Source organism: Canis lupus, chromosome 22 (assembly GCF_048164855.1).
Source record: "Canis lupus baileyi chromosome 22, mCanLup2.hap1, whole genome shotgun sequence".
NCBI classification, from domain to species: Eukaryota; Metazoa; Chordata; class Mammalia; order Carnivora; family Canidae; genus Canis; species Canis lupus.
Genome location: NC_132859.1, coordinates 39,485,046 through 39,512,865, shown reverse-complemented (window position 1 = coordinate 39,512,865; position 27,820 = coordinate 39,485,046). Strand labels below are relative to the sequence as shown.

Genomic DNA, 27,820 nt, shown 5'->3' with positions numbered 1-27,820 from the left:
CCATTTCAGAAATGAAGTCTATAAACCATTTGTCTGTCTTAGTTCCGTCTCCCTCTTTCTGAAGAAGAAAAGTGCCAAAAATTTGCAGGAGTGGCTAATTTGCAGCTCCTTTTGGCTTTCATTCTTACTGTAATATATTACTTGAATAATCTATCTAAAAGTACAATCTCTACCCTAAGTGAAGCAATGGAAGCTCACCTTCTCCATTACCTATGTCTATGACTTAACTATTTCAATTTGTCCATTTTCTTTCTGGCATTAGTCTAGGTCTTCCATAAGGAAAAAAAAAAAAAAAAAACTTTTTCTATTTCTTCAACTACTGTAGCAAAAACTGCAGTATGAAAACACAAGAAGAAAACGTACTGTCCTTTAAAGAAGGTACTGTTTTTAATAGAAAAGACCTATTTTTCTAATTTTAGAATTCTAAATTTGCTTCTCTAAAGTATCACAGGATTTGTATCGTAATTTCTATCCCTGAAATGACTTCTGTTCATTTTTCTCTTCTCATGTAATACTGACTTTTCTGCTTTACTTCATGCTTTAGAATTAGTAATCTTTAGTAATCTTTATAATTTTCTCGACTTGCCCTCATAAACATCTCAGAATATATATTAGTATCGTAATGATAAATTTGCTATGTTTGAGCTCTAAGGACTATGATTCAACAAATAAACTTCTAAGAACTGAAAATGTCAGAAAGAATCATAAAGTTGTTTCAGTAACATGTATTTCACTTGTTCTCTTTAGAGAAAGCATGGTATTTCCACACCAACACTGGAATTGTGCCTTCATTTGAAACCCTAGATTTTCACATCTCAGGGCAACTTACAGAACAGGTGAGTGATTATGCTTTCCTTTTGTAAATGGATGATGGATGACTGTGCAATAACACATGGGAGAAAAAAAAAATCAGTCTGATGCCTAAACTTCAGTTTTAAGTACGTAAAGAACCATGCCCCTAAATCCCTTGGAAGAAAAAAAACTGAACACCATACACAGATATTTCCTTAGACACAATATTCCAAATATTGATGTCATACCTTGGTCTTTATTGTTCTCTTTTCACTGTTATTTCTCCTTTCTCCTCTTTCCTTTGTCTATTTCCTAAATTTGACTATGATGTATGATTCCTAAGTATGCAATTCTTTTTTCCAAACTCTGAATCTATATATTGAAGAGCCTACTTGAGTGTCTTCACAGATATAATATTCAACAAACCTAAAACTGAACTCATTATTTACTCTGCTCCCTACTATTAAAGTAGCTCTTGGGGCTCCTGCGTGGCTCACTCAATTAAATGTCCAACTCCTGATTTCAGCTCAGGTCATGATCTCAGGGTAGTGAGATTGAGCACACCCAGCATGAAGCCTGCATAAGATTCTTTCTCTCTCCCCCCTACCCTAAAAAAATTAACTAAAAAAAAAAAAAAAAAAAAAAAAAAAAAAAAAAAGTTGCTTTCTTAGTTAAAATGTTACCATTATCACTGGATTTATCTGGTAATCATTATAAAACCCTCACTCCCTATACTCAGCTCTTAAATTCCCCTAATTAAAGCTCTCTTCATATTTTATCTAGACTATTTCACTTGCCTCCTTACAGACTTTCTAGCTTCTGGTATTTCCTTCCAACTTCCCAATCCACCAACACAACAGAAAAATCTCTAAGATGATTATACCAACCTTTCACCTGTTTCCCAAAATGTACAAGATGAAGTCCTAATGTTTTTAAGACTCCCTGCCCTATCCTTACACTGAAATGGCTCCTTCCTATTTCTTGCTCACCTTATATACCTCAACTTCTGGTTTTTCACTAAACATGTACTATTCATGATTTTTCATACTTCCCTACCTTTGCACAAGGTGTTCTTGTTACCTGAAGAGCAAATCCTCCTTTAATATCTTCCCACATCTATCTTTCAAGATCTAACTCAAAAGATACCTCTTTTTAAGCCCTAACTATCCTTTTTGGATAAGAGCTGGTACTTCCCCCTTTATTCTTCGATCTTGAGCTTTTCATTTTACCATTTTCTAGTGCAACATACTAAACAGCATTAATTTACTATTAGTAGGTTCCCAACGTAAGTAAATAATAACAAACAGCGAACATTTAATGAGTGATTATGAATTATACACTGTTCTAAGTACCTTCATTTGTATTAATTTAATCTTCATGACAACTTATTGATACAGATATTACTGTCATTCCCAATTCACAGAGAAGACAAATGCAGAGGTTAAGTAACTTACTCAAGGTCATTCAACCAATAAATAGCAAAGCCCAGAGTCTATTTCACTTGATCTGATCTCTAGGCAAAGATAAATGAATTGATCTTCCTACCCCTAGCACCAAGCACAGTACCTGGCATGTAATAAGTTCAATAACTGCTGTTAAAGTGCCTCTGAACATTTTATATATGATCCAATTTTAAAACATTTTCCACAAATGTTCCGAGTTGAGTGATTTAGTGCTAGTATGAGAGGTTATGAGTTGTAGAAAATACTTTAACTCCCACTCTAAGATAAACTATTCTATAAAAATACACTATTCAGGTAGAAGGTAATAAAAATAGTGTAACTGATTTAATTAAATTTTCATGTGTAAAAAAAAATAAAATAAAATAAATAAATTTTCATGTGTGAACACTCCATATACCTGAGTTAGTACACTTGGGTCCCTTTTTATGCTCTGGGCTCTAAAGCCTTTCATCAATCCTCTATATCATTCTCAAGACTATTCAGTATTGTTATATAGAAATGGAAAACATCTACTGCAACCAAAACAATTTCTGTTCCCTTATTCTTTAAAAAAAAAAAAAAAATTCCGATTAAGAGTTTAACTTCCATAATTACCACCTCAGTGCTTGATCTGGCCCTATCCTAATACTACCCATACCATGTTTCTCGCTACATCCTAGCTATGGGGGCTTTATTTTGTCCCTTCAACATGCCAAGGTGTTCCTGCTTGAAGGGATGCTCTTAATTCAGATCTTCACAGGAATAGCTAACTCCTTGTCATTTTGATCTTAACTTAAATATCACCTCAAAAAGGCCTCTTCACTTCCATATCTACAGTGGTAGTCCCATGGCCACATTCCAGATATTCCATACCATATTATTTTAGTATTTTCATAGCCTTTATCACAACTGAAATGATTTGGATCTTTGTTTACACATTTACCTGCCAGAAAATAAGTTCCATTACAACAGAGACCCCTGTATATAATCCTAATCCTTAGTACTGTGCCTGGCACAGTTAACACTCACTAAATATTTGTTAAAATGACTTGAATGTTGAATGTACCATTAGTACTAAAAGCTTTTGCAATAAAAGCCTATTTAAAGAATTATTTTTAAGATCCAAAGATCTGTAAGATGTCTTAATTCCACAAAATTCCACCATCTTATTCCACAAAAATAATGAAATAGAGGCAACACAGAAAGATAAAGGACAAGAGAAGTATAGATACAAAAATTCAAGACTACATAAAAACACACAAAAATGTAGGCCATGAGAGGGCCTAGGGGTTTAAAAAATAAATCTGACTTCATTTCCCAGAAATCAAAGCCAAATAGGAGGGGTTGCCTAGGCTGGCTCAACTAATAGATCATGTGACTATTGGTCTCAAGGTCCTGAGGTCAAGCTCCACATTGGGCACATGGCTTACTTTAAAAAAAAAGAAAAAAAAAAAATTCCATGGTCTTTAGCTACAATACTAAATTCGATTTGTTAGACTAAAATAGAATACAGAACTCAAAATGCAGTGACTTTAACATGAATTTTCTTAATTTTTGCAATTATGCTATTTTATCCTTTTACAGGTTTTCATAGCTAAGCACCAACTCAAGGATAAAAGCAACAATATTAGAAATAGAGTCAGGACAGAATAAGTTATCAGGTGACAGGTATGTATGCAACCACACAGTTTCAGATTTTGACATTCCTAAAAATCTTGCCAAGTATGCATTCCCCTCCCCCCAAAACTGGTGTTTTTAAGTGAGAGAGAACAAGCACTTCTGACCAGAGTTTCCATAAAATTAAAAAATTAAAATAAAAATAAAAAATCAGGTTTACTGAAGGAAATGTTTCTTCTTTTTTTTTTTTTAAAGATTGTATTTATTTATTCATAGAGACACAGAGAGAGAAAGAGGGGCAGAGATACAGGCAGAGGGAGAAGCAGGCGCCACGCAGAGAGCCTGACATGGGACTCGATCCTGGGTCTCCAGGATCACACCCTGGGCTGCAGGCCGCGCTAAACCGCTGCACCACCGGGGCTGCCCAGAAATATTTCTTCTTCATCTTTCTTATACTTGTGTCTGGAATGATTTAGAACACAAAGAGGGCAGTTATGATTTAGTTCTGCAACCAAAAAAGGTCATAAAAACAGTCAAAACAACAAAAAATGAAGAGAATCAACAGACATCAAATACACTTTCACTGTGTTCAGTACAGGAAACACTCAGTGTAAGTAATTAGTTGCCGACCTTAGAGTTGGTTGTTTCTGAGAAGTTGGCAAAACCATGGACTGGCAATGAAAACCACCCAAAAAAATTAAAGGGAGAAATAGGCTTTTTAATCTTTCTGGGTGAGGGACTCTGAGAATCTGTTAAAAATACGGATCCTCTCCCCAGAAGAATGTGCATAAAAATTTTGCAGAATTTTAAACTTAATTTTAGAAGACCTCCAACACACATATTAGAAAGGCATTTCTTCCCAGCACTGAAAAATCTGCTGTGAGTTTGGAAAGAACCACACCTGAGATCTACTGAGGCAGTTCTGGGAAATCAAGACTATACTTATTTTTCAGCCATTAGATCATTCAAAACTTAATATCATTTTAATCAAGGGAAAAAATAATACCACCACCATTAAGGATAGTATCTTCAAAGTGCTATGTAATCGCCTGGTTCTTTTTCAAATCACTGTGGTGCTTAAGGGCTTTCTGTATCAAAAAGCAAAATTAACAGGTTATCCTTTTTATGTCCAATCTCAAAAAACTAAGGAGAGATGACAAAGATTCTGGAGAAAACAGAATTAATATTTAGTTTTCATTTAGAAGAATAAAATAAACTTCACATTTATAAAAAAGATTGCATTTTAAAATTTTGGTATATAAATATAGCATTATGCTATCTCAAACTGTGGTTGGCAAAGCTGTAATTGGAGCAAGATTACTCTACCAACACTTAAACAGATGTCTTTTGTGCATCCTAGAGCAGAAAAAGCTAGAAGCTACATAAGGAAAAACACTGAATACAAGATTCCATAATAATGCAAATATTTTTCTTGAAAATGCAACAACCATAAAATATAGATACCAACTATGAAGAAATTAGAGTTCACAAATAACTTTTCCCCTCAGAGCCAATAAACCTGGGCATTATACATACAAGTTCACAGTTCTAAGAACCAAAGGCAAATCTGGTCCATGACCTCATAAAGCTGACAATCTTTGACAATCTGGCAGGAGGGACAGGCAACAAGCAAATACAATCAAGCAGAGAAGGGAACCTATCGGATACTAAAGGACACCTAACATTTCTCTGAAGAATAATTTATATTAAGTATTAAAATATACTGACCTTACATATTTGATTCAGTGAATTTTGACAATTTTATACAATACCATCAACCGTTAACTATCACCCAAAACCATCACCCAGAAAGTAACCATGTGAATCTTTCCAGTCACTTCTCCCTCCCAAACACTGAGTTCTTTCATAACAGATTTATTTTGTTCTTAGATTTCAAACAGAGCATAGGGGCGCGTGGGTGGCTCAGTCAATTGAGTGGCCAACCTTTTAGTTTCAGTTCACATCATGGTCTCAGAGTTATGAGATCCAGCCCCAGGTCAGAGACACTGTGCTCAGCGGGGAGCCTGCTTGAGATTCTCTCCCTCTCCCTCACTCTACCCTCCCCCTGCCCATGCTCACGCACGCTTAAATAAACAAATCTTAAAATACAGTTAATAAATATAGATCACAGATTCTACTCTAGAAGTGTCTGGGTTTTTTTCACCCAACATAATGTTTTTGAGATTTAATCATGTAGCAGCAGTTTGTTCTTTTTATTGCTGAGTAGTATTCCATTTCATAAATACTACAATTAATTCTGTCTTTTTTAAGGACATGTGGTTTTCTTCAAACAAATATTTAGCAATTCCAATCACATATATTTAAAACTATTAAATGGTTCTCCAAAGTTGTATCAATACTTCTACCAGTAATGTATACTCCGTATCAAAGTGTGGGTGTTTTGTTTTTGTTTTTAATGGGCCAACCTGCACTGTGCTAGGTGAGAAACAGAATTGACCTGAACTCACAAAGCTCCCTCATGGAACTTAACTGACATCTAACTTATATCTGGATGGATTACAGAGCAAAACGGCAGGAAAGAAGTGTTTTAGAAAGAAGAAAGAGCATGTGCAAGGGCTAAAAAATACACCTAAGTTATTTTCATAATACTAACAGGAAATAAAACTAGACCAAGTTTTGTGATGTCAAGATTATGCTAAAAAATGAGAAAACAACCCAGGAAGAATAAGTTTTTAAAAGATCAATTAAGTTCTAAAGAGATACTATGGTTTATTAGATGCTCTCATGGCATCATAAGTCTTCCCAGTATATGTTATTCTTAATGGTTTCAAGATGATCTCTCCCTCAGACTAGAATCATGTCTATTTGGGCTCACACCATTGTATCCACAACGCCTGTCAAATAGGTAACATTCAGAGATGTGAAAGGTTTATCAAGGGTATTTGTATTAATTTTCTATTGCTATATAACAAGTTACAACAAAATCAATAGCTAAGAACAACACATATTACCTCATGGCTTCATGGGTCACAAGTGTTGGCACAGCTTAACTGGATTCCCTGCTTAGGGTCTCAAGGTGAAATCAAGGAGTTAACAGGGTTGGGTTCTCATCTGGAGGAGACTCATTCACAGAATGAACTGACTTCCAAGCTCACTTAGGTTTGCTGGCAGAATTCATTTTCTTGAGGCTATAGGACCAAGGGCGCTAGTTTCTTATTGGCTGTTGGTTGGAGCCTCTTAAAAGGCTGCTTGCAGTGCCTCGTGCACGGACTTCCCCCAACAAGGCTGCTGACTTCATAAGTCCGCAAGGAGTCTCTGGTACAAGTCTACTAGCAACACAGTCTTACATAACAAAACAATCATGGAAGCTACATTCTTATCACCTTAGACTTTATCCATTACTACTTTTCAAAGGCTTTCATCAACAGGCTACCTTGAAAATAATACATTCTGTGAAAAGCTTCACACAGTCCATCATAATTTTGAGTTTGTTTGCAAAGTGTAGTATAAGCTTTACAAAATTGACCAAGTTAACATGTATTCATTCACCTAGTAAATGAGAAGGCAACTAGTTCCACCAACAGAAATGACCAATTATGCATAACAATGTAAATGTAAGAGAATCAAGAAATAAAGGATAGAATTCCACAGAGAAAAAAATAAAAATTGAAGTAAAAAGCAAAGTATTAGAACACCAATGATTATATTGAGGATTAAAAGTTTTCTGTTCCTTCTCCTTTACCCTGTCACGCCAAGCATGTTACAAGGTACCAGTTCAACCTAAATCCCACTAGAGGAAAGACTTCATAAATACCCTAAATTCAGCACTAATAGGAATAGAGAACAACCAAGGTAAAGGAAAAGTACAAAGCAGCTAAGGCCACCAGCTCAAACCGGCATTTCAATCTACCATTTATTATTCCTGCCATCTAGTGGCAGGAACCAAAACAAAGCATACCAGACTGACAAACACCAGTTTACTCGAACTACTAAAACTAACATCTAAACCCAATCCTACCATATCTACACATGACCACCATCTCGGTAAGATATTAAACAAGCAGCCAATTTTATTACTTAAACTACAGAAACTTATGTGAGGATATATTCAAGCCTCGTAGGGTAACAGATTCATTGGTGTTTAACAAACAGCAAACAAAATTTCAAATGATACAGAAAAGTCTTTTTTTTTAATTAATTAATTAATTTATTCATGAGAGAGAGAGAGAGAGAGAGGCAGAGACACAGGCAGAGGGAAGAGCAGGCTCCATGCAGGGAGCCCGATGCAGGACCTGATCCTAGAGCTCTGGAATCATGCCCTGAACCAAAGGCAGATGCTCAACCACTGAGCCACGGAGGCGTCCCTTTTTTTTTTTTTTTTTTTTTAACTGTTTTACTTTTACTAGGTCAATTCTGAAGTTTGTAAAGACCCATAAATATACAGATTGACCACTGCCACTCCACCAAATCACCACTACTCATTTAATATAAAAGCAGTTGCAACTGGGTCTTAAGACTACTCTAACTTCTCTGCTCTTAAAACTGATGGATGAGTAATAATGATTCAAGATCTTCCCTAAACAGAGTTCAGGCTGTATTTATCAGATATACAAACTATTTTTCAATTTGAGTAACACATGGCAAAAAAACCGGTTGTTCAAAAGCTGAAACTGTCATGCAAAGTTTTTTTGGACTTCTCTATACCTTCTCACTTAAGATGAGATTCACTACAAATCAAAAAGGTATCAGAATTCATAAGAACAAACAGCAAGACTGCTTCCGAACACATTAATTGGAAACAAGATCCATGTTGCAGTCCTGTCTTCTAACTTCTGCCTTAACTGACCATGAACTATCAGTTATCCTAAGTATTCATTTGAAAAAGGAGGGTCTGTTCTGCTTTATAAAGCGTACTTAATAAACTAATTGGAAAAAAAGGAAAGGACAATGACAAGTTGGCACCAAAAAATTGTATCAAAATAACAGGCTGATAAAAGTACTTTAATGCCATTCAAAAAAAAAAAAAAAAAAACTTGAAAAAAACTCTAGCATCACATAGAAAATAGTGGATTTGGGGGTACCTGGGTGGCTCGGTCAGCTAAACATTAGACTCTTGATTTTGGCTCAGGTCATGATCTCAGTGTCCTGAGATCGATTAAGCCTCACACTGGGCTCTGCACTCAGCAGTGTCTGCTGGAGATTTTTTTTTTCTCCTCACTGCCACTCCATCCACTGGTGCACTCCACCCACTGATGCACGTGTTCTCACGAGCTCTCTCTCTAAAATAAATAAATCTTTAAAAATAATCAAATAGTGAATCTGACAAATTAAAACTAATGACAGTTTTTGCTCAGTTAAATCCAATATACACTGAAATCTAAAAAACCGGGGCAAAAGGCAAAGAGTTGCACACACTTATATATTTTCTTTCTCTCTGCATAGCACACATACATATGTGTATAATACATATTTTGGTCAGACACACACATTCATTTATTTTATTTTTTTAATTTTTTAATTTTTATTTACTTATGATAGTCACACACAGAGAAAGAGAGGCAGAGACACAGGCAGAGAGAGAAGCAGGCTCCACGCACCGGGAGTCCGATGTGGGATTCGATCCCGGGTCTCCTGGATCGCGCCCTGGGCCAAAGGCAGGCGCCAAACCGCTGCGCCACCCAGGGATCCCACATTCATTTATTATAGAAAAAAGAAAGACCTCCAACAAACATAATATATATAAACATGTCATATTTACACTTATCTTTTGTTATTAAATATCTACTTATTGATATTATGTAATTATTACATATTATACAATATAAATAAGATTTCCCAAAAAAAAAAAAAAAAAGATTTCCAAATAAGCATTGAAAATATAAATATGTATTATATTACACATATTTAAGTCAGGACATATATTCATATTCTACAGAAATAAGATTTCCAACTAATAAGCATCAAATATGCATTCCATGGAATATTAATTTTCTAAAAAATCCTACATAAATTCCTAAATATGGTAAACACTAGATTAAATAAAATTAACACTGTATTCAAGAATGTCTCAGCCTTTAACATGCTAACATGTATTATAAGTAAGTGGATGGGATAAGCAGTTTTTCCAAATTTAAAGTATCAGAGGTTATTTTGTTTTGAACTACAATTCCTGGGATATTCTGCGGAAAACATTTTGGCAAGTACTCTAACAAATGACTTCTGTATTTTCTTCTAGGTATGAAGTTCATTCTATAGTCCAGAGAAACCAAAAGAGATCCCATTTACCTAGTTTTTAATCAGAAACTTTTCAAACAAAGTATCAGCAAACATAACTCAAGAAGGGACTAAGAAAGAATAAGCAGAGAGTTTTCTCCTCCTGTTTGAAATGGGTTGAAAGAGACTGAAAATACTGAGCTACATGAAAACTTTAGTATCCTTCCCATATCTAATGTAATTTTACTCATTTCTGTAAAATAACAACATGTATTAAACTCCTGAGATTAGACCTATTTGGGGTATACCCTATTTTAACATGTGTTTATTCTGAGAATTACAAATGTTGCAAATGCATTTACTGAATTTTAAATGGACTTAACTTCTGCTCCCCCGCCCTTTTTTACAAATGGGTTACACTATGTTCAACCTGGTAGAATCTGGCATTTTACGTTCTTTGCCAAATTATTGCACTTGACACTTACATTTCATCATGGTAGCATTATATCAATACTATAGCAAATACCTTATAATTCACTTTATTTCTTGAGAAAGGTAACTAATTCTAATGCATGACACTGAAAGTGGAAGAATCTAGGGCAGGAAAGAATAAAAATGAATAAAAGGCTTGGTCATACAACGGCTGGTATCTCTGGCGGAAAATGTTTCTGAGTCAAAGTCTAAAGATGCTCTGTATTCCATTACATGTCAAAGAATTCCTCCAATAAGCAGAAGTATTATAGACTTTCATTTCTGCCTTTGAATCTTAGATCCAAGAAATCTGAAGGGACATGAAAATAAGTCATGCTCCCTGAAGCACTGCTTTTACACTGGAGAGCTGTACTAGAGAATCTGTCTGCAACATACAGAATTGTAATGATGGGAAACTACTCTTACACAGAACAATCTTCCTAATTTAAGAGCTGGGATGTATCTACAAGTTCATTTCTGTGTATTTTGTATTTGTTTAAGCATGACAGAAAGTTGTCTCATTTAAAGTCTTGCATTGTGGAATTCAGAATTGCTCTGTAGTACTTTCACTTTTAAAACAACTCACTACATTCAATGCCTAAAACTGTGTTTTTTAAATATCTGGATACTGGTTGTAAATCTCTGGCTTTTATAATTTCGAAAAAATATTCTGACCACAACACTTGAGAAACTTAATTCCTATTGATAAAGTTTGGAGGTGGGATCAGTCAAGAAAATCTCAAATATCTGCCAATTCCTTACCACTGCCTTCTGAAAACTCCAGCATACCCTCAAAGTGGGAAAATAGTTCTAACAGCAGAACTATTCTGGCTATCAAAAACATAAGTTTTGAAATGTGCTGGCAGATAGTGACTGAGCCAACTGAACAATTTAGTGGGAAAAAAAAAAACACTAAAGTATGGGTACAGGCGAGACAGTTAAGACCAGAGAAAACTTGGAGATGTACTGGTTCTAATTCTGTCACTCTGGCCAAGTCACTTAGCACTTTACCCAGAATACAACAGACCATAAGCAAATAAAAAATACTTGTAAATTTTTCCAAACCTCAGTCCTTTGGAAGTGGAGGGGTGTAATAAGTAGACTGATGGAAGCATCATGCCATTTCATAATTGTGCACATTTACACATGCTATTTTTTTAAAGATTTTTTATTAATTTATTAGAGAGAGCGAGAGCGAGAGCGCGCACCAGAGACACACAGGCAGAGGGAGAAGCAGGCTCCATGCACGCAGCCCGATGTGGGACTCGATCCGGGGTCTCCAGGATCAGGCCCTGGGCTGAAGGCGGCGCTAAACCGCTAAGCCACGAGGGCTGCCCGCACGTGCTATTTTTAATACCAAAAGTATTACCAGAGGCTTCTGACTTCACATAGTATTCTCTCAACATAGTAAACAATACTACTTTTCTTGTCTGTAAAATGGGGGTAATAAAATATCTACCTATCTTATAGTGCTTAAGAATAAGACACAAAATTTGCAACGAATTGGGACGCCTGGGTGGCTCAGCGGTTGAGCATCTGCCTTCAGCTCAGGGCGTGATCCTGGAGTCCCTGTGTGGAGCCTGCTCCTCCCTCAGCCTGTGTGTCTCCGCGCCTCTCTCTCTCCCTCTCTGTCTCTCATGTATAAATAAATAAAATCTTTTTTAAAAATTGCAACAAATTTAACCCAGACTTAATAGCCCTCCCCTCAAAATACAAAATAATCAAGTTAAAAAACTGACCAAAGACACAAGTATAAAACATAAAAACACAAAAGTTGGGATCCCTGGGTGGCTCAGCAGTTTAGTGCCTGCCTTTGGCTCAGGGCATGATCCTGAAGTCCTGGGATCCAGTCCCACATCAGGCTCCCTGCATGGGGCCTGCTTCTCCCTCTTCCTGTGTCTCTGCCTCTCTCTTTCTATGTGTCTCTCATGAATAAATAAATGAAATCTTAAAAAAAATGATAAATGCACTATGGTAACCAGTCTCCAAAACTGGTCCTAAATAATTCTGTCCCTACCAGTATGACTGATAAGCCTGTGTCTATTTTGAATAAAATACAGAGGAAGTGACACTGACCATTCCACACCTATCTCTTAGTTGGACAAGCAGCTTTCTTGTTTTTGGAATGCTCTTTCTTAGAAACCAGATGCTGCGATGCTTAGGTGGCTCAGTGGTTGAGCATCTGCCTTATTTAGGCCGGGGGAGTAATCATAGGGTCCAGAATCGAGTCCTACATCGAGCTCCCTGTGAGGATCCTGCTTCTCCATCCGCCTATGTCTCTGCCTCTCTCTGTCTCTCATGAATAAATAAAATCTTAAAAAAAAAAAAAAAGAAAATCCAGCTGCCATGCTGTGAGGCAGCCTAAGCAGTCACATGAAGGAACTAAGAACCACAGCTGAGCTCCCATCAAGACTCCAGATGACTCCAATCTTAGGCTGCACAGCATCCTAGCACTTCCAGCCCCAGCTGACTGCAGCCTGTTGACACTCCAGATTACTGTAATCATCCCAGCACCATAGCTGACATCATGAAGCATAAAAAATTCCCACTACACCCACAGAATTATGAAACAATGCAATCCTTTTTGTCACCAAGTTTTGGGGTGCTATATTTTTGTGAATTTAAACAAAAATTATCACAAAATTCCCAGGTATCTACTCTAGCAACCATCCACACATATACATTAGAAAATAGTTTTTAGTGTTCACAGTAGTATTATTTATAAAAGCAAAAAATGGGAACCTCAAATATTCATCAACCAGGAAATGTATAAATACAAATCAAAGAAAATTATATATAGAATAATACTATTTTTAGAGCTCCAAACAAAGCAAAACAGCAATAGACTGTACACACACACACACACACATATATATATATATATATATTTTTTTTTAAATAGTGATGAAGGAGATTCGGGCCTCTGAGAGGGCACCAAAAAAAAAAAAAAAGAAAAGACAAAGGAGATGTTAAAAACTGTAATAATGGTTTGCTAGTACTGAGACGAAAATGAGGAGGACAGGCTAAAGAAAAAATATGGATAGATGTGAAATTGGTAATGCCCTAGTTCTGTAGTTGGGTAGGGGTTTCACATAGGTGTTTATCATTATCTTCATAATTACATATGTAGCATATACATTTTATATGTAATATGCTTTCTCAATAGTTTGATTTATAAAGATTTACATCTTTTTATTATGTTGCAATTCATATCCAACAATTCTAACATGTACTTACTACAATCTTTTTAAAGGTCTAGAATTATTTTTACTTCAAAAGGAAAATTTTTATTTTAAATGCTGTTTATATTATACCTTATTTAAATGCGGTAAATTTTAAACAACCAAAATAAAGTGTACTGAATAAAAAGAAAAGATCCCCCTTTCTAAGTGAGCCACTCATTTTAACAACCTTCAAAAAATATTTAAAAATTTTTTAGTTGCAGGGTGCCTGGGTGGCTCAGTCCATTAAGCATTGGACTCTTGGTTTCGGGTGGCATGATCTCATGGGTCATGGGTTGGAGCCCTGCATGGTTTATAGCTCTGTGCCAGTTGTGGAGTTGGCTTGGGGATTCTCTCCCTCTGCCTTTCCCCCTGCATGTGTGCACTGTCTATCAAATTAATAAATATATCTTGGGAAAAAAAAAAGCTTTTAGTTGCTTCTCAAGCTAATTTTTCTATTTTGAATGAATAACTGGCCTTTATATTTAAGATTAGATTTATCTCATTTCTCACATATTATTTCATTATCCCGTTCCTTCTAATGCCAGAAAGCTGCTTATTAGCCTATTAAAATAAAGTTTTCTTTAGCTATGGTGTAGAGTAAAAATGATTTTAAAATTAAACTTCCATGAATCTTTTTTTTTTTTTCAGTTAAGAACATATGCAATATTTTGTCAGTATGTTCAACAAATCCTGTTCACTATAACAGACTTAAAGGCACAATGATGGATAACAGTTTTAAGAAGTACACAAAAACATCCGGTGAGATCATTACAACATATCAGTTTTAGGATTTACAGGAATGTTACTACTATTACACAGAATAGTATAAAGAGCTGACCAGTCATTTTGTTAGAGTTTGATAGTTAAAAAAATATAAAAAATAAAAGGTAAAGGCTTGGGCACCAAGCTGGCTCAGCTGGAGGAGCACAGGACTTTTGATCTCAGGGTCATGTGTTCCAGGCCCACACAGGGTACAGAGATGTTTTAAATAAACCAAGAAAAGAAAAAAAGGTAAAGACTTTATATTTTGGCTTATTTAACTCTCAGGATCTACAATATTCAATGATCCTCCCAGTGATTAGACACAACAAAGCTATTTCTATTGCAGGCACTTTGGAGACAAGCAATTCATTCCATCCCTAATGAGTATTTTTGTTTAGTACCCTTTAACCTCTTGTGGTAAGTTTAAATGAAATCAGTCAGAGCTGTGATGGCTTCCTAAGGTGTTAATTTCCATATTAATTACCAGTACAGGTATCCCCAGCTTTTTGAAAGTTCCTCTACCGCTCCTCTACCGCCACTTTGCCTTCAACTTTACCACACCAATCTACATGAGTACCTACTCTCGATAAGAATTTTCACTTTTACGGAAAATGGTAAAAAGGAAAAACAGTGTTCAGTGTTTATTTTGCAGCATGCCATTAAGGAGGCAGCCTGCATCCTAAGTAGCAAGAATGGCACCATCAATGAGCTCCATCCCTTGGGAACAATACTCAGCATCAAGCCACCATAGTTTTGAACTTTGTCTGTGAGCAACTGTCTCTCTCTCATTTTGTGCATCCTTTAAGCCTATGCCTCTTGTGCATCAGAAAAATGTGGGGTTATTTTTTGGGTCTGGGAACCCCCCCAAAAACTTTCCACATAGATTTATGGTTGCTTTATGCATTTTTGGCTCATAAAAGATTTCATTGGAATGCTGTACTTTTGGGTGGGGGATGTTATAATCAGAGTTAAATAAATCAAGAGCCAAGAAACTAAATGGATCATTAATCCAACCCCACCCAAACTCATCATTTGTATGAATTTAATGCCTACATACCCAATGATCATTTGTATTCTCACTACTCCTCCACATCAAGATATATTTCTCAGGACGCCTGGATGGCTCAGCGGTTAAGCTAAGCGGCTGCCTTCGGCTCAGGGAGCGGTCCCCCAGGTCCCGGGATTCCAGGATGGAGTCCCACGTCGGGCTTCATGCATGGGGTCTGCTTCTCCCTCTCTGCCTATGTCTCTGCCTCTCTATGTGTGTGTCTCTCATGAATAAAAAAAATAAAATCTTTAAAAAAAAAAAAAGATATATTTCTCAACAAGCTCAAACAAAATGCCATCTTGTAAACTTTACTTTTATTGCTGACATGTCTTTTCTCAACTCAAAAGTTAAAAGCATTAACTGGTTGCTCTTTTCTTATTCCATATTCCTTAACAGTGAGTTAAAACTTGAGACACTTATCTGCATTGGAAAAAATACTCATTGAACTAAAATCTCCCTCCCCTAAAGTTCTCCTAAGATATTCAGCCAGCCAGCCATTTCCCAATTGCTGATGGCAATCACTCACGCTCACAAATTATTTTTCCATTAGCATTATCACCTCCTTTCTGCATCATCAACTTTCTCTATAAGATTAAAACAACAGCTTTATTGAGGGTGAGATTATGACATTCACTACTAGGAGGTTCATCAAAAATTCCAAGGAGGGAGTGGTGAGTTTCCCTACCAACAATTCTCCAACACCTTTGTCCTACAAATCATCTTAATTCTGACATTAAGATAGTGTTAGATCCCAAAAGGCTCAGTGCTACAAGACTGATATCCCTAGCCCTCCCAAATCCCACTTTACATACCAATCACAAGTCCAAGTTGTCACCAGTGCTTCTAACCAACTAGCTATAGACCAAAAGTTCCAGGGACTCCCTCCTTAGGTTCAACTACTTCGGTAGAGCTGTTCAAAGAACTAAGAGAAAATATTTAACTTACTAGATTACCTATTTATTATAAAAGGATAGAACTCAGGAACAGCCAGACAAAAGAGATTCATAGGACAAGATCTGTGGGAAGCGGCATAAGGCTACCACACCCTTTCTGAGTACACTACCCTCTCCAAATCTCATATTTACAAATGTGGAAATTCTCCAAACTGTCTTTTGGGGGGTTTTTATGAAGACTCCATCATATTGGTATGACTGATTAAATTATATTGGCCACTGGTGATTCAATCTCCAGCCCTTCCCCCCTATCCAGGGATCAAGGGGTAAGGACTCTTAGTTCCAACTCTCCTAATCACATAGTAGGTAGGTTTCACTGGCAACCAACCAGTCACCATCCTTAGGTGACCTAAGGGCTTTCCAAAGTCACTGCATTAATAACATAACAAAAGATACCATTTTTCCACTCTCATCACTTCGAAAATTACAAAGGTTTCAGGAGCTCTGTGCCAGAAATGAAGATGAAGACCAAATATGTATTTCTTACTATGAATCACAGTATTCAATCAAATACCACAATCAAATCCAAGGTTTATCAAGGTATTACACAATAGAGACTGCCTGGGTTATTACTATCAAATGTGGTTATCTTTAAGGATAAGAATCCATGTTAACATAAATTGAACACCCACTATGTTCCTAATACAGTGTAGGATATTCTAGGATGATTAGAAATGATATTGTTACCCTAAAGGATCTTACCTCTCTATGGTAAATTACTAATAATATTATTCATTAGAGAGGAAAATAAGAACCTTATCACCATGATAGTATTTTACCACCTTAGGCAAAGAACAAATAACAACTTAAATCCCCTTCAGTGTTTTACATTGTACAGATGTTAAAATCTTCAAAATGGCTCTCGCCTATTTGGTTAAATGAAGGGCCCTGAATAAAATTTAACCAAAGTAAGTTTGTTCTATATTGATCAATAAAATATGTATCCATACCTCTCACACAAGGCAAATTAAACTATATTAGATTGTTATTGCTCAAAGATGTATGGCTGACATGTTTCCTAACAGTTAACACATTTCAAAAAATTATCCCTACTTCTCTGGGGAATTCAAACAAGACAAATACTAGAGGTGTTAAAGAAGCTTAAATCATTAGGGTTGGACCATTATTCAAAAACAGCCTAAATCAAAGTCATTCATATTTCTCTCTGGCATTTATTATTACAAGGGATATAGGTGAGAAGGGATAATAAGCATGTGTATACTTTTCTTATGATACTGGGTTTAAATTTTAAGTTTGAATTCTGTAGAAATACTGTTCTAGCTGACTAACTTGGGAGTTTGAAGAAAGGCAGTCCTAGATTTAAATTCTTCAAAAATGCATTACCTACGGTAAACAAGCCTTTATTTGTTTACAGAAGAGATCAACTGTTACCCATTCATGTAGTATGGATTACTTACTAATGGACAGCAGATAAATACCAAATTTTATGAAAATCATTCCGACCAATAAACAGACATGCATTAGAGAGCATTCATGTTTACTATTTCACTCAAGAACTGCTTTCTAATTAAAAGAAAAGCTTACAGGCTAAAATGCATTTCCAATATCCTTTATCATTTGCTACCATAGAGCCAAATTTCCACACTCACTACAACAGATTTCAAGTTCCTAGATAAAGAATCATGACCTTCTCTTTACTATTCTTTTTTTTAACTGAAGACTTCCGTTATGAAGGTTCATACAATGCTGTATTAGTTTCAGGTGTACAACGTAGTGATTCAACAATTGTATATATTACTCAATGCCTGACCTTTACTATTCTTTGAATAAAACTTTTTATCCCCTGAGAACAGTTTCTGAAAGGATCCTACTATCAAACCTCCCCTATTCTCCCTGAAGACCAAGACAGTTACTAAATCAATAAAGGAAATAAAGATATGGGAAAGAAAAATAAGGTAGCCATGGAAGACTGGAAGAAGAATACAGAGTAATCCTTTACAAAGATACCAACATATTGAACAACCCATTCTTGGAGTTCTCAATTCCTTTCAGCTCAGATCCCTTTTCAAGATTCTTTCCTTCTTTCTTTCAAGAACTACTCCCTACCTTATATAAAATTCAATATATAAACCTTAAAGTAAACAATAGTTGGCAAAAGCCATAGTTTAAAAAGCAATACTTTTGCATTTATCTGACTATCATTTGTCTCTTCAAAGACAGCGATGTCTCCTCTTTTACCCTCTCTTTCTTGTAGTCTCAGTGTTAGTTAAAAGACTGAATCTCTCTGGCCACTTAGTACTTTTTGAAAAGTTGTCAAGGTTATCTGGAGACAAGGTTGACTCCAGCTCAAAAGATCAATCTTGAGATAATTTTTGATCTCAAGTGAAGAGAAGGATGCTTTCCCTTTCCTACAGGTATTTCCTGCTGCAAAAGAGCAGGCAACCTCCTCAGGGGGGGTAAGAAGCCTGGTTAATCAAATTATTGCTAAATCTTATTGCCACATATTCTCCACAACCCTTTGATCAACGAAGATGGATCTTAAATACAATGTGGAGCAAAAAAAACAAGACACAAAGGCTGTAAGTGCATTTATCTCAAGTTTTAAAATAGGCAAAACTAAATTATATTATTTAGGAATGCACACAAAACTGTACCATCTATGAAGAAAAGTATGTAATTACTATATAAGGGAGAAGGGAAGGCAAGCACACATCAAGGCTTCTGAGGTGGTGGCAAATATTTTCTATTGCTTGATCTGGGTGATGATCACATGAGTGTTTATCTTATAATTAGTCATTACATTGTACATTAGGTTTATATACTTTTCAGAATGTGTTACATTTCACCATAAAAGAAAAAAAATTTTTAAAGACTGAAACCAAACACTTTCTCACCAAAAGCCTTTGCAGAACATTTTTCTCATGCTTATGTAAACATTTAAGACATTTTCAAAGAGTATCTCAAAAACTTCAAGAGTGCTGCCTTCCAATAATTCTGCGCTCCATTATTGTTCCTGTGGATTATACAAGTAGTAAGATGGTTTAATAATTTACCTTAATAATAAAACCTACTTAAATAGAATTTATTCTACTTTCAGGAGTTACTGGTATTTTAAGAATAGGCATGAAACCACTAAGAAAGTAGATCTTAAAAGTTCTCATCACAAGAAAAAAATATTTTTGTAACTTTTATAAGGTGACAAATTTTAACATCTTACTATCACTTCAAAATGTATACAAATACTGAGAGTCATTACGCCATACACTTGAAATTAATATAATGTTATGTCATTTATACTTCAATTAAAAAAAAAAAAAGGCATGAAATAAACATGGCGGTCACAAGGGAGTTTTCCGGTCACAAGGGAGTTTTCCTTGATTCTTTTCACCAATGCCACTCCACACATTTGGCCAGCAATAAACAATTATTTAAGCTGTGCATATATGAGAACTTTAGAAATTAATTATGAATTACTACATTTTAAGATAGTACAGGACATAGCATATGCTACAATATTATCTATCCATGGATATCTATGTATGGAGAGAAAGACCCAATTTAAGTTTAAAAACCAAATTCATCTGAAGTCATGCATAGAAAGATTGCTAGATATCACTGAAGGAAAGAACACTGCCCTGTGAAGAAAAATCTTTACGGGAGAATAGCTGATAATGCCCTGTGAAGAAAAATCTTTACGGGAGAATAGCTGATAAATCTGTAAGGCATAAAAAAGTAGCTAAAAGAAAACCTCAAAAGAAACATTATCAATTTAGTTATCAACTAATCATTTATACTTTACTAATATAAACATAATTTTTCTTTATGTCTTTATAATTTTTCTCTTTAGATGGGAATGAAGAAAAAAGTAAAAAAATATTTGAAAACTTAAAGCATGGAAACCATTAAACCCAATGAAATTACAGATAACTGAAGCATACAATCTTTCTATATCACCATTTCTAAAAAAAAAGTCAAACTTCACATAAAAACGATTTCATAGCTAAACTTGAATTGCCAACATTTCCAATATTGTCAATTTAAAGTGAGTGGTAGAAACTAGCTTCCCTTCATCTTCTCAAGTAACAATTTTCAAACAACTTCTCACAAAACTCCCTCTAATACAAACAAAGGTGCAAAGAAAATAGAAAAGTATCTAACCAAACTACAACCTTAAAAAAAGTACTTCACTCCTTTGGTGTTCAGCTACTTTGAAGCCCTGAAAACAAACCAAGCCAACATATACTCTGGAAGTCCTGTAGGCTATAGAATTCTGGGTCTATGCTGAACTTCCACCCCATAATTCTCTTAACTGGAATGGTTTAATATTTCCAAACTTCTTATAGTGAACTTTTTACAGACCAAATAAATCTGAATAAAAATAATATTCACTTGGATTCATTCATCTTTTCTTCTCATTCAGCTATTCCCCTTAAAAGCTCCATCTCTGAAAACTCCCTAGTCATTCAGGTTTAAAAACTTGAAGTCATCATCAACTCTTCTCTCTTCTCTGCATCAAAACAAATTAGCCATCATCCAACTAGTAAGCTTAGTTAGCTAGGCATGGATTGTGCCCAAGCACTTTGATAGGCCAATATGTTAAGACTTAGATCAGGGCAGCTGATTAAAAAACATAAATTAAATGCAGGACACTTTCATTTAAGCCTGCCTTGAAGGCAGAGGATGCAGTAAAAAGGACATAGACTTTGGAGACAAGCAGACCTGTGTTATTCAATTCTTAGGGGAATATCTTAGTATCTTTTATCTACAGAAATAAAAGATGTTACCTTATCTCCTCAATTCTAGGATCTAAAATCAAGTTGTTTAGAATGTTTATTAAAGTTATCCTGCAACACTAAGTTCCACAGAACAGAAAAAATGTTCACAGATGATATAGTCAATTTAATTACTGTAGCAGTCACAATTCTATAGAAAAGTATATTTCTAAAAATAGCATAAACTTGACCAACACAAAGGCATTCACCAACTTATGTACAGGCTATATTCCAAAGTATGTTTAGATGCCTTTCATGTGAAACTCTTAAGAGTTTCTTTTTACAAAGAAATAAAATTTCAGTCTACACATGCCAGTTTATCAATATTTACCTAAAAATGAAAGCCCTCTGGCAATTGCTTCTATCTCTTCCAACCCTTACCTCCATCTAACACTTTTTTTAATCCCATGGTATTGTATTGACACCTTCTATATCAATTTCTATATCCCTGGAAATTATTCATGTCATAAGTAGGTCCAGTGAGGATACAGAAACTTCCTCAGAAAAAGAGTAAGTGATTTACAAACAAAAAATATCTACCAGAATCAGTAAAGGAGTGAAGATGGGGTAGCAGGTTAACCATTTACATTTTTTTTTCCCCTTCAACATTATTATTTTGGCCCATGCATGTATTTATAGGTCCTGTATTATTTGAAAATGTTTTCACTTTTTCCTATTTATTGTAGGGACTAAAAGAAGTCACTTTTGCATTATCATCTGGACAAAACATGGCAAAAAAAAAAAAAAAAAAAAAAAGCATAAATATGACTCAGAGTAAGCAACAGGCTGACCAGTAAGAGGCTTCTAATAACCCAAAAAGAATTTAGGTGCTCCACAATAAATTAAGTCTAATAAAACCAACATCATACCATTCTAACAACTTAAAGAGTTTCTTCTGAGACATCAGATTTGGCAAAGTCAAGTCATTTAACAGACCCGCATTAACTTATGATGTACTCAGGTAAGTAAGTTATTAAGCAAAATCTAGAAAGATTAAATCTTGATTCTAACCTGCAGTCCAATTGAGGATGATACAGAAACAGTATTTGTACTCATTATGTTCAAGTAATCTAGAAAACAAATGTCCAGAAATAAGAGATCCTCTTAATCATGGAGTTGGAGAACAAAGAGAACACTCTTCATATTACAGTGAACGATGTACTATCAGTGTCTACAAGCAGAATTTAAAAGCAGTATTAGAAATATATGACAGCAAATAAAGTAAAACACGAACTACAGAATCTAGGTGCTCAGAAGTGTTTACTATAAAATTCTTTCAACTTTTCTGTATGCTCAAAAATTTTTAGAATTTAACAATTTAGCAATGTACTAATCTGCTGAATTGTGGGATGCTTTATACTTTGGGTTAACAGTAGTATGGTCCCTAAGAGCACTAAGTTTTCAAAGTAAGTAAAAATATGATTGTCACTCTAGAATATTAATCTTGCCAATATTTCTGAGAGCACATATGCACTGACAACTACTAAGATATTAAAATGAAGATAACTTTTAACATTTTCTCATATCCCAAAATACTCATAACCTACAGGGAGCATAAAAATCAGAATCAGATTAAGTATAGATAGGCTATTAAGTTCCCCCATATTCGTTAACAACGAGGTCAGAGCCCATAAGGAGCTTCTAATGCTTGGTCTACAACCAGTGTTATCTTTAGGCAAACTACTCCCGGCAGTAAGAGGTCTGCAGTCTTACTCAAGTTAAGCTCTCAAAATATGAAAATCCCGAACAAAAAGGAAAATTTCCAAACTCTTTGCTGTCAGATCCTAACATCCCAGGACCTACTACCACATGTCTTATGAAACCTATGATTACTACCTATAAGAACCATCACACCAAATGGGAGCAGGTCTGATCCTATTATCCAATGTAGCCGCTCAAGACACTCCCTGAACCTCCACCCTAAGTGTTCTTGTAACTTACAATGATCTTAAGCTCAAGGCTAGAAAAATTGTAAATTACAATGAATCCAGTAACCGTATACCTGTTCTGAACTGCAGGTGGACTGCTGCTAATGATGCCACAGTCCAAGTAACTTTTTAAGATTTGAGATGTTTTTTTCTAGAGCTGGTTTTGTTACCCCTTTTGTCTTCTTCAGAACTGAGGTCAATAGCCTCTTTTTTTCATCTGCAAAGTGAAGAAAAACATGGAGACCTTAAAGTGTAGGAACTAGTTGTCAGCTCACTAACAGCTTATGTTCCATAGGTTTATCAATCCTTTGAAAACATGTTTGCACTAATTAATCTATTTATATCATAGTTTCTTCGAAAAACTATATTCTAAGCTTCAATTCTAAACTGCAGCTTTCTGCCCTGCAAAAAGACGTCTGCCGCCCTTTTACAGCTAACAGCAGCCAAAACTCAGAGAGGCTCAGAGAATTCTCTCTCAAGGGCTCTAAGGAGAACCCACTGCAACTTGTGCAGGCAGGGAAAAGGCAGCTCTCCCTACATAGGGAGCTATGGGCAAAGCTACCACAATTGAACAAGAGCACAGTTATGGAAAAGGTATTTGGTTAATATAATGTAAAAGTATTAATAGTCGCAACAAAAGTAAGTAGAAATTACATTTTGCTCCAGATAAAAAGATAAAATTAGGCGCTGTTAAACTAGTTGCTCAACCAAATGTTTGGCAAGTACAGACAACATATTCTCAAACTGCTTCCTCATGTCTGATAAACTCAACTGATAAGGGGGGGGAATTACTAAAGTGGTGAGGAGATCATACCACAAATGTTGCTAAGTTCTAAAAAAAAAAGGGGGGGGGTAGTGTACTTTAAAATTCAGTAAACATATAATATCCAATGTTATATATCAACCCTTATAAAACTGTAAGATTTATAAAATAAATAGAGTGACAAATTTAAAAAACAAGTATAACTTTGTGACAATGAGTCACCTCTGGCAGCTAACTAGAGTCTTACGCAATTTGAGAACTACTGTAAATTATAGAAATAACTCTCAATCAAACTGAAAAAGTAAACTTTTCACTAAAAAGACTTCAGAAATGAAGCCAGTAACAGAGATATGAAAAAAGGGAAGAGAAGGCCAGAATAAATTGGTTTGTTGATATAAAATGTGAAAGAAATGTTTAAATATTATTGAAAGTTCATGTCATTGCTGTATGTTAAAATAGTAATCTGAGAGACTCCGAAGGTAGTGTAACATTAGAGTATTAGGATTAAAGATCAAACTGTTGGTACTCCTAGTAGCTTTGAAGAAAAATTGCTTTAAAAATCCAAAGTAATAACGATAGACAATCTAACCCTTTTCAAAATTTTTCAAAAAGAATGGATTATAAGAATGAGATACCTAACTACTTGAGATCTTCAAAAGACATGAAAAAAACAAAAGTGAGCAAATAGGGATTTTTTTTTTTTTTTTTGGTCTGAAAACTAATTTTCTCATTAAGTCAACCCAAATTATACCTAGACATTAAATTTATAATGGCAAATCTCTGCTCACAGTAAGGGATAGGGACGATTCCTTTATTGTAAAAAAACGACTGTTTAATACTAACGACAATTATCTAACATTATAAACAGGAGCATTTAATCAAGAATATAATAAAATATAAATATCAAAACTACCAGTAAGCAGAAGACCTAAATTAAGTAGATCTTTAAGAACAAACAGGTGCATATACACCTTTAAATTAGTGTATATGAATAAAGTTCAAATTTCATACCTTTAGCTAAAGGACAGTATTTCTGAAATGTGTTTCTATACATGAAAACATAGAAGTGAAAGAAATTTTCACATGGATTAAAAAAAGGTTATGCTCTCCAAGCATATTCTTGAAACTTGAAAAAGATCGACTTTTATAATTCTCTGCCATACTTTAAAAAAAATAGAAAGGAATACTATCTGTGAAGCAACCTGATTAAGACTTCATAATTACAATCCTCAATTTCAATAGTAATTTTTGGCTGACTTGATGCAGATTTCTAATCTTCCTTCAAAATAAGGGAAAATAAAAATCACCTTGTATCATTCAGTTGTGAATTTTTCTGCAATCTTTAATTTCAGCCTCAAAGTTCTTACTAAACAATATCCGGCCTTTACAAAAAAGATATTCTCTGCAGAAATAACTATTCACAATTTTTGTTACCCTTCATGTTGGGTCACCATGCACTTCTGCTGCTGTAATCTAAACAGGCAACTTTCTCTTTTTACACTGTTCAGTAAAATATTAGCAGTTTTCATTTTCTGGTTCCAATTTCATTTTTATCTAATTTGCTTAAGTGTTTCAAACCTAGACTCAGAACACTGTATCTCGTTCCTAAGGCTTCACAGTATTTTCTTCTATGATTTCAAACAACATAAAACTCATTTTTTTAAGTGTTAGAAAAAAATTAAAACCTCTTCAAGGATAATGTCCCAGTGATCAACTGTTGACCTAAACCGAATTCTCCATGAGTGGGCCTCTGTTGTATTCAATAGATGATGCATTACCAATTTCTCTATCTATAACAGAACTTCTTCCTATCTGGTATTTTAATACATAGGTAATTCACTTTCCCAAATATTTATAATCCATATATTAATGGCTCAAGAAGATTCTCTCTGTATTCAAATGAAAAAAACAGATATCCTAAAGTTTAGTTAAATCTACTTGTAAGGATATATGATTAACTCAAGGCTGACAAGGGGGTCAACACGAATCAAGTTAGTGCAAAAGGCATAGGCTCAGGTATAAAACAAAAACAAACAAAACCCAAACAGGCTGGCAAAGCTGGGGAAAAATTTAAAGCCATCTTCCTATCTACACGGTTCACAGACCAGTGCAGTGCCTAAATTAGCTAGCGCTCTTTATAGGTTAGTTCCCTAACACATTCAGGTCATTCCGGCTGTTCCGTGCAACTTCTGGATTGTAACCTAAGGCTCCCCATCACTGTGGCAGTTTGTTCTCTTATCCACAAACCTTCCTGCAGAGACCAATAAAGGAACTAATGCCATGCTTTCGGATATCGTGCCTCACACACCTCGGGTGACAGTTGGGCTACCGGGGTGATGGTCTTGCTCTCAAAAGCAACACAACATAATCGGGGAGCAGTGAGGTGCTTACTGAGTGCACTCAGGGGCCTTGGAAAAAAGCCACTCCTGAAAATACCTAACGTCAAATACATAAGAGTGCCTACCTTTCAGATCACTTTCGGGGATATTATTTCCCTTCCTACACCGCCGCGCTCGCTCTCTTTTCCCCTTCTTGTGTAGGAGAGCAAAAAAGGAGGCACCGTGAAGGCGTAACACTGCGAGGCTGGGCAGACGGGCTCCGGCGCATCTGGAGTCACCTCCAGCCGCCACAGGGCAACCCCTGGGCGATCCCATCTCCGGCAGCAGAAACGCGCCGGTCGAAAGGAGAGAACGCGAGAGGCGCGGGCGGGGAGGCGGGGAGGCGGGGAGTCCGCCCCGAGTCGGCCGAGGGGAGACCCGCGGGGGCCGGCGCGGCCGCTCCGGACTCAGCCAGCCGCGACCGCGGCGGGGGACTCGGCTCGCCGTCCCGGGGGGCCTCTCGGGGGACCCCGACGCCCCGCGTCCGGCTGCGCGGGGGAAACTTCGGCCCCGGGCGGGGGGCGCGCGGGGAGCCCCGGGACCCTGGCGGCGGCGCGGGGCCGCGTCCCGGATGAGCCCGGCGGGCAGAGGCGCGGGTCCCGGGGCGCCGCGGGCCGCGGGCGGGGGAGGGGGAGGGGAGGGGAGGGGAGGGGCGGCGGGGCACTCACCACGGGTCGAACTCGTGAATGATGCTTTCGAAGCGGATGACCGCGAAGAGGCGCGAGCTGAAGCCGGCCAGCCAGGCCAGGAAGAGGATGGTGAAGGAGAGCAGCGACTGCCAGCCGGCCGGCTGCGACAGCCCCCCGGACAGCCCCGCGGGGGCCGGCTTCGGCGGCGCCACGCCGCCCGCCGCCTTGTGCGCGCACTGGGCCCCGGGCCCGTGGTGGCCGTGCCGGCTGTTCCCCAGGGCCATGAGGCCGCTCCACGGGGACGAGTTGAGGGACGACTTGTGCTTGCTCTCCGGGGCCGAGGGCTCCGCCATGTTGTGCCCCGGCGGCGGGTCTCGCTCCTCGCCGCCGCCGCCGCCGCCGCCGCCGCCGCCGCCGCCGCCGCCTGGTGCGAGGGGTGCTGGGCGGGGACCCGGAGGAGGAGGAGGAGGAGGAGGAAGAACGAGGAGGAGGAGGGAAGAGCGCCGCGCGCTCCCGCCCTCAGCGCCGCGCGGCCGGGGGACAGGGGGTGGAGGCGGCGGCGGGGAGTCTCCGCCTCAGCAGCGGCCGCGGCCGCCGCGCTCTCAACTCGGATGGCCCTTGCGCCCCACTAGCCATCCGTGTCCCCCGTGCAGCTGCGGCAGCGGCGGAAGCCGACGGGACGAGGGCGCCAGAGAAGAAGCGGCAGACGGAGGCGGCACCACAGCGCCGAGCAGCAATGACATTCCCCCTCACGCCGCCGCCCGCCCCGCGGAGAGGAGCAGGAGGAGGGGCCCCCGGAGGCGGGGCGGAGCTGGGCCACCTCGGACTCCGCCCCCGGCCCGACAGGAACTGGCCCTTCCACCTGTCACAATGCGACAGGTCCGTTAGGGGGCGGGCCCGGCGCCG

The 27,820-nt window shown here is 37.4% G+C and overlaps 1 protein-coding gene across 2 annotated transcripts in view; it reads right to left on the bottom strand.

Moving 5' to 3' along the window:
* STT3B (STT3 oligosaccharyltransferase complex catalytic subunit B) overlaps positions 1–27,741 on the bottom strand; it is a 107,303-nt gene extending 79,562 nt beyond the window's left edge. Inside the window, exon 1 of one of the 2 annotated variants that reach the window (XM_072793104.1) lies at positions 26,954–27,741. In XM_072793104.1, the coding sequence (XP_072649205.1) occupies positions 26,954–27,267 (314 nt within the window). In that variant the 5' untranslated portion in view covers positions 27,268–27,741. Of the gene's footprint in view, positions 1–19,338; positions 19,374–26,953 lie in introns of those variants that run through there. The other variant, XM_072793105.1, reaches the window with a different exon arrangement.
* Positions 27,742–27,820: the final 79 nt, after the last annotated feature.